Here is a 13172-nt window from a genome sequence, read left to right as displayed (position 1 = left end):
TTAATATATTAATTTTTGTATCAATGTTATAAATGATGCATATAGTCTCTTGGATAAATAAATGTACTACAAAGTGTCAATTATTTACTATATTTTTCTAATTAAAAAATCCCAAGAAATTGTAAATAGACTGCCAGTAAAATCCATAGCATTGAAATTACATATAGCGATGATCAATTTTTATTTAATACACTCGTGTTCGTAAATAAAGCAAGAACTGGGTAAAACAATTTCAATATAAAATAAAAAATTCACACAATTTATAAATGCCCCTCATGCCCCAAAATTATATTATTTTAATTTAATAAAAAAAACCTAGGAAACAGCTGAGCAAAAATATAAAGAAAAAGACAAGTATTACTAGAGGTGGAACGAGGTGGTGAACAAGACAATTTGATACTCCCTGCACACAAACAACTTGGGAGGAGCTAGTGGATCGTTAAAATAGATATAGGTTAATAATAAATAAATAAACACTACATAAGTAGATTGGTCTATAGGTTTCCTGGTTTATTTAAAAGTCATTAAATTAAATCTGTTTACCATTTGTTTTAATATCACAAAGAAAGGTACATATTAACAAGTTATTAAAAGGAAGGCCGGCCCGATATGATTAACACACGTCATATTATGTTTTTAACAACAAATCAAGCACAGAAAAACCATTTAAAAATGTCCTTCCTGACATATTATAGCATGTTAGCTTCGTCCAATCATTACTGTAACAATTTCACATATTCCTATTTGTTAAGTTCTCTATGGCACTGCTCGCTGGTATTCATTTAAATAATTTCTTTCGTTGGTTGTAGGGAGAAGTTATATTTTAAATATCACCCGGGGCTTCAAAGTTGGACGTCTGGCCGGGATAAAGCTCTTCTTAGAGAGACTTGAAGCTCGAGGTCCTGGACAACATGATGGGTGCAATTTCGGCGCCCAAATGTTGGACCCTGTCAAACTGGGTGTAGCTCCTGGACTCAGGAAATGTCTCGCGCTGACATCCGAGAATAGCGCAGATGACGCAGAAGAAACCATGAATTGGGAAGATAAAAAAATTAATAAAATGTAAACTAAAACATTATTTGTTGCCTAAATACAACAACTGACTGGCTACTACTAAATTTAGAAACTGGGATCACATTCCTTAACACCGATGACTACATTCCTAATTCGAAGGCAGAGTTCGTTGTTGCCGCGAAAAAGCCTCTTAACAGAGGTGACGCTGAGATGACGCGGTAAGTAGCCGAAGTCAAAAGAGTGTCGCGATGGCGGACAAAGCTCCTAATTAAAACGGGCGCTCGGCCCTAGGGAAAAGAGGGGGAAGGTTCGGCTCTGGACCGAAAACTTCCGGAAGTGACCGAGGTGAGTGCAACTACACCTTCAGTTGTTGCGTCGAGGGACGACCACTGCGCTCTCTACCAGCGGGCACAGAAAGCTACATAGGATCGACTTTTACAGGACGCGAGTAGAAAGCATAGGCATACCTGCCAACTTGTTAGGAGTGCAAGCAGTAAGATTTCCAAATTAACAAATCTATAGCGTAAATCAGGCGCGATGTTTAAAATAAGTGATCCGGAAAACACGTGTTTATTTTGCATTGATAACACCCCGTCTCTACCCAAAATACGAAAGTTAAATAAAAAGTTACTGTAATTTATTAAAACTTCATTATCATGGAGACCTTGAAAGTCACGTAGCCTTTCCTTTCTTTTGGAGCTTTTTTCCAAAAAGTAATAAATGTCTACAAGTATTTCTTCCACCCTCACTGGCAAACTTGCAGAAGCCTTTTCTGAAGCCAAATTAATTAAGTGGCACAGACAACCGAAGACTACTAAATTTGGCTGCTTTTCTTTTAATACAGAACTAACACAATTTTTAATTCCAACTATAACTGCTGCATTATCACAGCCAAAACCTATAGCCTACAATTATGAATTGGCACATTCATACTTTTAAGTTCTGATAGCAATAACTGCCCAATATTTTTACCAGTAGAAGCACCTTCCAAAGACTGTATGGCCAAAACACAACTACATAGTTACTAACCTGCAGTCAGGGTTGTAATAAGTTACCACGAGAGGATATAACTTATTACTCAACTTATTACTCGTGGCATTGCTTCCATCAGTAGCTAGTGTATATGGGCCACTTTGCAAGCACATTACTACTGAAGTAGTAGTATTGGAAGCCATTTCTTTTACTATTTCTGCAGTTTTAGTGCGCCCACAGCTGTACATTTTTGCGGTATCAGACCCTGGGAACATTTTTCGAAACAAATACCCGGCGTGGTCGGCGACGCTGAATGGAAGGTTATGTTCCACTAAAAAGCTTGTAAAATAACATTCCGCCCTAATCACATCACTGTCACTGTTACGGTGCACGGAAAAGAAACTACTGAAATTTTTGTTTTCTTCTGGAAGCTTCGCGTTATTTGCATGTTTCAAGCTCTTGACGTGAAAGGAAATATTGTGCTTGCCGCCATGGGAAACATTAATGTCGCAACGACCAACAATACAAAACGCAAAATTAGAGCCTCTTTCACACTTAGTAATGAAAGGAAATAATTCTAAGCAAGATGACCGAAACACCTGTCCATAATGTTTTTTTACTACTCGTAACCATTATGAAATCATATTATATTACATTTCGTACAAGCACTAACTTATAAAATATTTACCGCACTCGTACGTTATCACTCGTCTCCAGCCAACCTGCTGTGTACCAACAAAACTCACAAAAATTACATTCATGATTCTTCCGCACAAAAGATTAGCAAGATTATTTGCCATTCAGCCTACTGTATACCAACGAAACTTACAAAAATTACTTTCTTTTCGGAACGATTTTTCTCTGACTCCATTATTCTCATATTATTGCGGACGCCATGTTGTTAAACAATAACAAATGCTTAGGGATGTGCGAAAGTGACTTTATCCACACGAAATGAAAGTGAAAGAAAATTTATCAAGTTTCGCGAAAGTGAAACGAAAATGAATTTTTCTATGAGATAAATATATTCTTAACGAAAGTTAAGCGAAATTTTTTAATTAACAAAGAAAAAAAGTGCCCCAAAATTTGGTCTTCAGTAATAAATTCTATTACATAAATCATTTTGGTACCTTTTGATGTATATATAAATATTACTATTTAATAAAATCAACATCCTCCCTAGACCACACAACACAGCCCCATGTCACTCGTAAATTTCAAGAATCAATCCAGATCTTTCAGCGCACAGACTATTTCCTTTACAGTCGTAATGTCGCAGTCTATGATAATATATTTATCACGTGCATGGTACTGATGAAAAAATACGTGAATACTGCGGAACGGCCGCCATCTTGCACCACTGTCACACATGGCTAGCTCAGGAAGCTGTAAACTAGGCAATGGACATGGTCAAAACAAAACATAACAAATGGTTGCTGCCAAGTGGTCATTACATGCAGTGACTTGTTGACCTTTTTGTCTAATTGGCTGTATATTATGAGGATTTTATATGCCAGTCAGAGTATGTAAAATTTAAATAAAGCAGACGACAATGTTTTTGTTTGGCTGTGCGCGAATAAAAGTAGGTACGTTCTTTGTTTATGTGTATACGGTAAATACTAAATAGTGTACTAACAGTTCTGGAATGTATGTTTTACGAATATAGTACCTACACTACTGTTTGAAAGCAAATGAATCAGGTAATTTTTCAAATATTGCATGATTTTGTTTTGATACCTAGGCCTACTGTAATCACGGTTGAATTTTGTTTACTTTATCTGCCATGTTTGTTCAAATTATGATTTTACCGTATTTTCATTAACGTGAGTTTTTTTCATCACCACGTAAATTAATCTTAATGAAAATCTTTTTTCTAATTAATGTCTTTATATGATTTGCATATGTTATTACATTATTAGTAATAACAAGCAAATCATATAAAGACATTACAGTAGAATCTCAGTGCTAAGTACTTACAGGTACCTCAAGTTTTTGTACTTAGCACTGAAACATGCATACATATCTTTACAAAGAGAAAAAAATATATAAAAAAATAGCTACAGGAGAGCCGCAATGCCATATGTATTCGCAACTGCGACTTGCTTTTTTCCCCGTGTCTAGTTCTCTGAGTATATCCACTTTTTCCTTAAGCGTGAATTGCTTTCGTTTCTTTTTATCTCCAGGATCGTTCATATTGTAGCACAAATACAATGCGGTGTTTAAATAACGTAACCTGAAAATAAACTCAACAATAACAATAAACAATCCCGGCACAGACATCAAACAGTATTTTTAGCGTAGCGTAACACTTTTGTCTAAATAATTAATACTTCTCTCAAACCTCCGTCTTTCGATGTATCGAATGGTGTTGTGTTGCTCACGTCGCATACTACGTACGGTATAATCTATGGTTGTGCGCGCAACTGTTTGTTAACTTTGTTTTGAGAATTTAGAGGTTAGAAAATACGTTGCGTTGGTATTTGTGTATCTTTGTTCTACTACATTAATAATTTAGCTGGAAATTTATTTACCAGTTTAAGTAAATTTTGTTGTAGTAATGCCACGCTACTAGTAGAATTTATACGTTATAGTGAAAATGATACTTTAAACTGAAACCGTTTTGCATGGCGAAGATACGATTTTTGGCGGGGACTTAAAAAAAATTCGTTAAGTGAAATATACTTTATAATAAGAAACGTTATTGTACCGGTATTATACTGTACATTTTTATTAAATTACGATTTCTTTTTCAACTAGAACAAACGAACTTCGGTAAGCTATTGAACTTTCGTTTGGCTCGAAATATTTCGCTAAAAACGAACTTCGACAGATGAAATTCTTACCGAAATCGAAAATGAAAGTAGCAAAATTTCGATTTCGGTATCGGTATACCGAACATTCGCACAACCCTACAAATGCTGCTCAAACGGTACATTTATATGGGCACTAAAATATTATACTACATTTTTGAACAGACAAAGATCGTAAGATGTTCCGAATTTCCGTACAATCGTAATATGAATTATTTTCCGTACAAATTACGGGAAAATCGTACAAGTTGGCAGATATGCATAGGGCCTTATGGCGCAGCCGGTGCTGCTCTCTGGCTGCCTAAAGGGGAAGGAAAGGAGGAGGTTAGCAAAGTCGCCACTAGGTGTCGCGGGCGTTAGCTCCACTCGCTGGCGACAAGTGCAGAAGTAACTGTTTCTGCGACTAGATGTCATGGGTGGTCCATATCTGCACATATTTTTTTCTGTGGCAAATCGTCCTTGAAGTAGGCCACTGCCTGGCGAGTTCACATCAGGGCAATGATCCTGAGCTAAATTCTGAGAACCAAAAAGGAGAGGGGGGGACTGGGGTGTGAGGGTGGACAAAAAGCGCAACGAGGCTGGGAAAGAGCGTCCTAATGTGATTTTCTATGAGTGAACCTAAGACGTATGCATGACGGGAAGAGCTGCTGTAAGCTGGTATTTGAGAAGTGGTAACAACTCGTCCAGAGCTGTTGTGTGCAAATTTAGTCATGCAGGGAATTAAAGTTACAGGCCCACGGGCGTGACTGCAAGCGGGAGAAATGTCATGCGGACTGCTAACGACGTCTTTAGGCTTGCAAAAGCTCAGATTGGCCCCTGAGAAAAGGTGCCTTGGTCCACTGCCGCAAAGTTTAACTAAGTAGTGTACACCAGCCTAACAAAGTGTAAATCACCCTTGTGTAACCAATAAATATGAAAAACAAGATTTCCAAAAATAATTTAAAATTATAATAAAAATTAAAAAAAAAAAAAAAAACGTACCGAAATACCTAATTTCCGGCACATTCAATAAGGCTATTGTGCAGATGTAGCTGTGTACTCTCTGGGACTGACTGGGGGAGGGAGGGAGGGAGGGAGAGCGGGTGAGGAGACGACAACAGCATGAAGAAGCACTGGAAAGAGGCATGCGACCGACCTTGAAGGCGCGGTGCAGGTGAAGCACGACGTCACAGAAGACGTAGCGCAGCAGCAGAAGCCTCAGGAAGTCGTCTCCGAAGAACTGCAGGTACGCCGAGTCTGCAAGCACACCAACAACAACCTCAACCCCAGCACGGCACGCGACTTACACGCAGACGACAACGTTACCGGCAATACATCCATGTTAGTTTCAATTTGTTTAAAACTTCTGTATATTCACAGTTCACAAAATACAATAACAAGCGTTTTCCAGGTAAAAGATTAATAACAAGGTCCATTGTGTTTTAGCATCATTCAACATTCCTTTAGGTGATAACATAATAACATCTTGTGATCCAATTGAGTAATAAAATTTTCATTATCTTACCTACACAGATCTCTTAAAATATATAAAAATTTTTGGTAGTAAATCTGAGAAACCTTGAAAAGTTGAAATACAATGAAAAGGTGTCTACTTATGTAAATGCAAAATTAAAATACGTATTAATTTGAGTATCATTCTTACTAAAATTATTAATATTTAGATTCCTTATATCACATTTGCTCCTTTATTGAGTAATGTAGATAATATAGTTTTTAATAATAAAAAAATATTTACACACTATAACAACTTATAAAACCAACCTAACTTTGATATGAAAAAAATTAGTAATAATAAAAAAAAGGGGTACATAATTTTTGACACAAATGCTCCAATTTCAACAATCACAAGTAAAATAAAGGTAATAAATATAAACCTTTATTTAAAGTTATTTAATAAACTTGTTCCGTTAAAAGAAAGTTGATTCAAATTATTGTCATTTAAGTGTTATGCCCAACATTTGTCTCTGATTTCACTTTGTAATATGCAGACACAGTGCTGCCAATTTCTAATCACAACAATAAGTAATCACATTTGTGCATGCAATTCAGCACATATAAAGAAAACATGATAATGTATAAACAACTACTAGACTCTACCAAATAATTAACAAACTTATACATAGAGCCAAGATTTTATGGTGTTATGAAAAAGGACTTTTCGTCATTAAGAATTGTGGATTTCGTCTTTATCGTCATAAAAAATTAAAACACGTGTAATAACATGTACACACCTAGCAGAGCTGCCTTGATCAAATGCTTCAATAATTCGTGGTTAGAGACTTAAAATATGCACATTAAACAATACTATGTTGAGAGTACATAAAAAATTAACAACTAAAATATTCAGTATTCTTATGCAGGTAAGTACTGTTCCTGAGTTCAGGAGAGAGTCTAAATTAATTAAAATATAAACTACAGTTAAACTTTTGTTCTATAAATGCAATATAATTAAGCTCAGGAAAAAGCCACCATTGTCAGCGGTTCAGCATTCTCTGGTTTTAGAGATCTTCTTCTGTCACTTACAACTACAGAATACTTAGAAAAAGATCTTTCTGAGTCCACATTTGTTGCAGGTATCCATATTAACTTTAAAGCAGCAGCTGCAAATTCAGGATAATCCGCTTTCATTTTACATAGTATGTCCACCATGTCTATGTAGTTCACATGCGGTTTCTTCTGCTCTTGGGAAACCAGGTTTTGGAGTGTTATGTAGCCTGTCGCTACAGAGGTCTTCTGCACCTTGCAAAGGAAAGGTAGGTTCCCAATATGTTTCTGGAATTCTTTTTCCTCCACACGAATGTTTCCTACATTTTGAGGATTCATTAGAGCGCTGATTCCCAGAAATAGTTGACGAGATGGATCAGTGTTCACCAGATCAATCAGTTTTATAAGACTGAGTTTAGCTGTGTTCTTGAACTGCTCTTTAAGGGCTGCAGAGTTGACAGTTTTCATTTCAGCCAAAATGTCTTCAACATTTTCAGGAAATATTCCCTTAGCCAAGACATCAAGAGTAGTTTGCAGTTTACTCAATTTTGTGCACAACTGATGAGCAGTAGGATACTTTGTTCCTTCAAGAAAATTAATTAGCTCTACAAAGGTGTTACAGTTTTGAGCCACAAATCTAAGAGTGGCCTCAAGACATTGTAACTCTTCCTTCTGGAGTCCCTTGATATATTTAACACCAGAGTTATCTTCGCTAAGCTGCTCAAAGAATTCCACAATGTCGTGCAGATGGAGTGCGAGGTATGATACAGATTCAAACCATGTGTTCCAACGTGTAACAACTGGCATGGGGAATAACTTGACCAGAGCCTTGTTTTCTCCATGTTTCTGGAGAAGAAATTGAAGGTATGCATGCCTCCTCTTTCTGGTGTTAAGAAAGGCCATCTTTACCTTACAAACGAAGAGGTTCAGTTCTTCCAAGTTGTTTTGCCAGATCTGCCCAACAATGTTTACTTTATGGGCCCAACATTGTATGTGGTACATGTGGTCACCAAATACACCTTCAAGGGTGCCAGCAGATTTTGTCATGTACCTGGCACTATCTGTAACATACGCAATTATGTTTTCTTCCTTGACTTCATATTTGGAGCATACATCAATCACTGCCCGAAAACAACAAACAGCATTTGCTGCATCAAGGACACAAGAAGCCCCTAAGATAACATCTTGTTCAGCACCTGGTTTCAGAATTTTAAACAAGATGTTGAAAACACAATTATTACTCTTGTCAGTGGTTTCATCTGCGAGTATGACCACATCTTGCCCCAAGAGCTGCCACTTGATTTACACTTCTTTTTTCTCTCTAAGTAGGGGAGTGTACTTTTTCCTCATCCAATCCGCTGTTGGAAGATCACCAGCACCACTTACATGCTTCTGCATCCATGCAGTCAGCTTGCTGTTGTCAAGTTTCTCAAGAGGAATACCTGCAGCTACAAAGGCTTCAACAGTTTCGAGAACAAAATCTTCCTTTTGTTTTTTTGCGCATATTTGCACCACTCCTGCTTCTGGGATAGAAAGCTGTCATTTCAAAGTGCATGGGGATTGTTTAGCTTTTACATGTTTGTCGCTAATTATGTGCTTGTTTACCGTGTCCTTACGTTCATGCTCCAAACGGCAATTACAATATTTACAGAAAAGCATTTTTCCGTCACTGGCACATAATCCCTCATTCTTAAACTCGTCAGCACGTGATGCCGCAGTAGCTTTATTTTTTGGCATGATTAAGAAATTTAGCTTTCATTTATGCACGTCATTTGTAAACAAAGCCCGGAGGTACCAAAAACTAGTATTTACTGAAGTTGTAGCGAAAAAATAAACCGCGGGAAGCCTACTTTTTACAGGCGAGAGAGCTTTATACCCGAAGTAAAAGGTTAGGTTATGTCAGGTCAGTGAAATAAATGTTTTTATTTATTTTCCGGAAGGGTTGGGTAGGTAAGCGTTATTTAAAATATTTAATGACCGTAAAATAAATAAATCCTTGCAATATGGTGCTTTTTCATTAGCGATCGGAAAACTTTGATTATGTTACGATTTTGGCTCTCTCGCCTGTGAAGTGTGAAATGAAAATGAAGACTGCACGGTAAACTGCTTATTCAACAAGCACACAAAATTGCGTTACAGTGAAATTTCATTAAATATCAAGTGATCATTAAATATCAAGTGATCATTAAATATCAATATTCGCTTTTATTTTATTTTCATACGTATTTATTTAATGAATGCAGTTTTTGTTCACGTGTATTTTTCAAAGGATACAGCAAACAAGGCGCTGAGATTTTTCACGTTGTTGTGTTTGTTAACTTGTTAATTTTAGTTTACGATCATCAGTTGTTAATATTGCGTGAACTCTAGTGGCTAGATGCGTTTAAAAACCCTAACCTAACTCCGATAACGATCTTTTTTTTGTTCGTGAAATCGTCAATTTTTGTGATATCTTGTAATTTTTTAAGATGAATAATTAACGCATTAAATAACCACCACACTGCAGTTGGATGACGACCATTTCTTCTACAAACAGATACGGAATTTTTGTCAATCAAACAATAGTCGGTAGTTAACGATTTAAATCAATATTGAGGTGTTTATTTGTGGTTAGATAACATTTCACATTTTTCGCGGTTTGGGATGAATTTCGCGTGAAAATTCGCGATTTCGCATAAAACCATATAATCTTGGCTCTACTTATACAGTAATTACACATGTAAAAAACAACTCAGCATTTAAAAAAAAATTAACAATAAGCATTGGGATTTATATTTATGCTTATATACTTGAATTACTATCGGGGCAAACTTATTTTTTAGTACAGCATATAAGCTGATATGAATTCAACTAAAATGGATTTTACCAAAATTTCTGTGCTATGTATGGAGCCAAAAGCGAATTGACTGTATGCCAAAAATTTATTGTATGAAACGCTAATATCCACAATATTTTTTACATAAAGATGAGTCTCTGTTTCCGTGATAAATATGCTTCACATATCTGCAAACCAGATGTCCATATGAAAAATAATTACGGAAAATCCTTACTACTTGGCAGCACTGCAGATATTTTAAGTTTCACATGAACGTACCATAGTTTGTTACTTCCGTGTGGAATATCACTAAACAGATGGGCGTCGCAGTGATCACTGGTACACACACTGCAGCTAAGATCAGCAGTAATCTGAGGTGATCTGAGCTCTCACCTCTACAGTGTAGTCACGCAGTGGTTGCATGCCACCAGAGGCTGTATTGAGGGCCGTCTTCCCCTCACATGCCCTGGCCTTGCATTCTTCTCAGTAATCGGGGGAGGGGGGTCGTAATAAACATTTTGGACAGTTTGACCCACCCTTGACCCTTGTACATAAAAAAAGGCATTTTTTATCACAACCTGTGTTCAGTCATCTCTGGCAAGAAATTTACAATTTTTTCAAAATTTAATATAAATTTATTTTAATAGAATACATTTTTATTTTAATAGCATATGTTTTTCAGAAAGAACATATACCCAAGAAAAGCATATCTAATCACCTACTGTCATCGAAACAAGCATAAATACGGCAAAATAAGCAGTGCAAATACGTATAACATTTAACAAGCTTAAAGTTAATTTTACACTGATTTCATAAGGAAAATGAAAGGTATTTTCATTAAAATTTTAATAATATTAGTCTTAAATTGTAACTATACACCACACCAGAAAAGTCAAGAAAGTTAAGCCCCATGACAAAGTTTTTTTTATCACTGGTATGGCAGTGGGGCGGCATTCCTTTTTATTCCTAACTAAATCTAAGTGTATTTGTTTGGGAGGTTGATTGCCCGGTGGTGCAGGAGTTCCATCACCAGGCGGTGCAGTGTGCCTGGTGGGGCCTAGGTAGGAGTGACGCCACTCTACGTCTGTGAAACGGGCCGGGCGGACGGTCGTAAGTACCCTAACAAAGGGTAAAGACCCTAATAATTTATTTTGTTGCAGCTGGCTGATAAGTTTTTGAGGAAATCCTGCCTCACAACATTTTTGCAGATATCCAAGTTTAAAATACCCAGGTTATATGTCTAATGAAGTATTAACAAGTAATTAGACTTTGTTGGAAAATAAAGCATTGAAATATTTTGTAATGTATTGTTCAAACAAGAAGATAATTTTTTGGGTTGTAAAACAAAACTTTAGAACTCAACTGTAGCACAAATAATATATACAGCCCCAAGTACGACTCACTCATCTATTCAAATTCTTACCCACTTCCAGATGAGCTAAAAACTTGAAAATTAGTCGGTTCTTGGATCTCTGTCTGTAACCAACTGAAAAAATTCAAAATGCTGACATCTTTTACAATTTGATCCGCAAAGAAAAAGAAACTGTGCACGTCGAGTCCATGCATGAAGACGTGAAACTTGCTTTTTAGGACAGAGAAAGATAAAATATTTTCATTTTCGATCAAACTATCCACATAAAAATGAATGATAATTATAAACCTAATTGCACAAATCAATGACTCTTTTCCAAATGAATTAATAAATTGTAGATACTTTAAATAAAACAAAAGATACATGGTAGTAGCAAATTTTAGGCGGTATGGAAACTGAGTACTAGACCAGGGTTGCCATTTTTACGGATTTTATCCGTTTTCACGGATATTTTGGAGTTACACCAGATTAACGGATAAGCACTTTGAATCATGGATATTTTAATTGACGAACACACAAACATAAATATTTACTTACTGCTCCCGCTCCACTTCATAGATAACATGTCATCATGAGACACTTCACTTTGCTACGTCGTTTCAGTTTTTTTAAGATGATAACAATTCACGCTCTACCTTTTATTCCTGGAAGCATTTTTTTATTTCACGGATGAAAGTATACTGTGCATTGTAAGATCTATGGCAGTTGTTTTAGAAACCGTGTTCTGTTTCTCTTTTCTGCGCGATGGTGCGTTCGTGCATGCAACGGAACACGCCCAGTAATATTTGTGTGAAGTGATATCTGTGACGGTGTTTTTACTGTCTGTGTTGTTATACCATGCAATAACGATTTCTATGATGGTTTGACGGAGTGTTTACTGTTTGTTATTAATTTTAAAGTATTTGTTACGTACAAAAAATTCGGCTTGCATCTTTGTGGAGATAGTAATTGAAAGAAATGGAAAGAAAATGCAAGGCATCTCCAGATCGACACTGTATAAAAAACGATATAAACGTGAGTAGGAAATATTATAAAAGTGGCTGAAACCCGGTAAAACGGACTTTACTGCAGTGTGTTCATTGCGTCTGTCGGACTTTTAACATTCAAAAGGATGGTCTGAAAGATCTTAGGCTTCACGAAAGCACACAGATACACCAGAGAAATCAGAGGGCTGCTGAACAAAGTACTTCTCTCACATCTTTCATCAGCAAACCAGTCAACAAAATTGTAGATGCAGAGCTCATGCGGGCAAATTTTATTTGTGTCTGTGTGTATATTTTTAAAGTGATTTTTGTGAGAACTACATACTGGTACTTAACTCTTTACATGTAAACTTATGAGTTTTTTTATCTACATTCATTATTATTATTATTTTTAAGTAGGTTTATGCAACTGGAATGAAGGAAAAGCTGATTTTTGAAGAAATATGCTTATAATACTTTGTTTTCTCCTGTGTCTTAGATACAAAGAAAATTTGGCGCAAATGAAAAACCTGTTTATAGAAATTTTCTTCTTACAGGATTTTACAGGATTTTTTATGGTCTAATACAGGATTATATAACCATTCTTGGTGGCATCCCTGTACTAGACAAACACAAGCAGCATTACGAGAATAACTGATTAGCATCACTGCTGCGTCATTTCTACCTGTCCCCTGCCGTCTCCTCTTCCAGCCAGTACAACTAGCGCATAGAATGCTCCGCTA

At 36.3% G+C, this 13172-nt stretch overlaps 1 protein-coding gene across 3 annotated transcripts in view; it reads right to left on the bottom strand.

The window, feature by feature from the left end:
- The window catches only part of LOC134533648 (protein SCAI), a 155231-nt gene that overhangs the window by 22146 nt on the left and 119913 nt on the right, over positions 1 to 13172 (bottom strand). For all 3 annotated transcript variants that reach the window (XR_010075353.1, XM_063371181.1, XM_063371180.1), the window contains exon 14: positions 5932 to 6032. Coding sequence is in view for 2 of the 3 variants with exons in the window: in XM_063371181.1 (XP_063227251.1) it covers positions 5932 to 6032 (101 nt within the window). In the remaining variant the exon portion in view is untranslated. The remainder of the gene's footprint in view (positions 1 to 5931; positions 6033 to 13172) is intronic.

The sequence above is a fragment of the Bacillus rossius genome, chromosome 7 (genome assembly GCF_032445375.1).
Source record: "Bacillus rossius redtenbacheri isolate Brsri chromosome 7, Brsri_v3, whole genome shotgun sequence".
In the NCBI taxonomy this organism is placed as follows: domain Eukaryota; kingdom Metazoa; phylum Arthropoda; class Insecta; order Phasmatodea; family Bacillidae; genus Bacillus; species Bacillus rossius.
The sequence above is the reverse complement of the archived record's forward strand: the minus strand, read 5'-3'. Positions and strand labels throughout refer to the sequence as shown.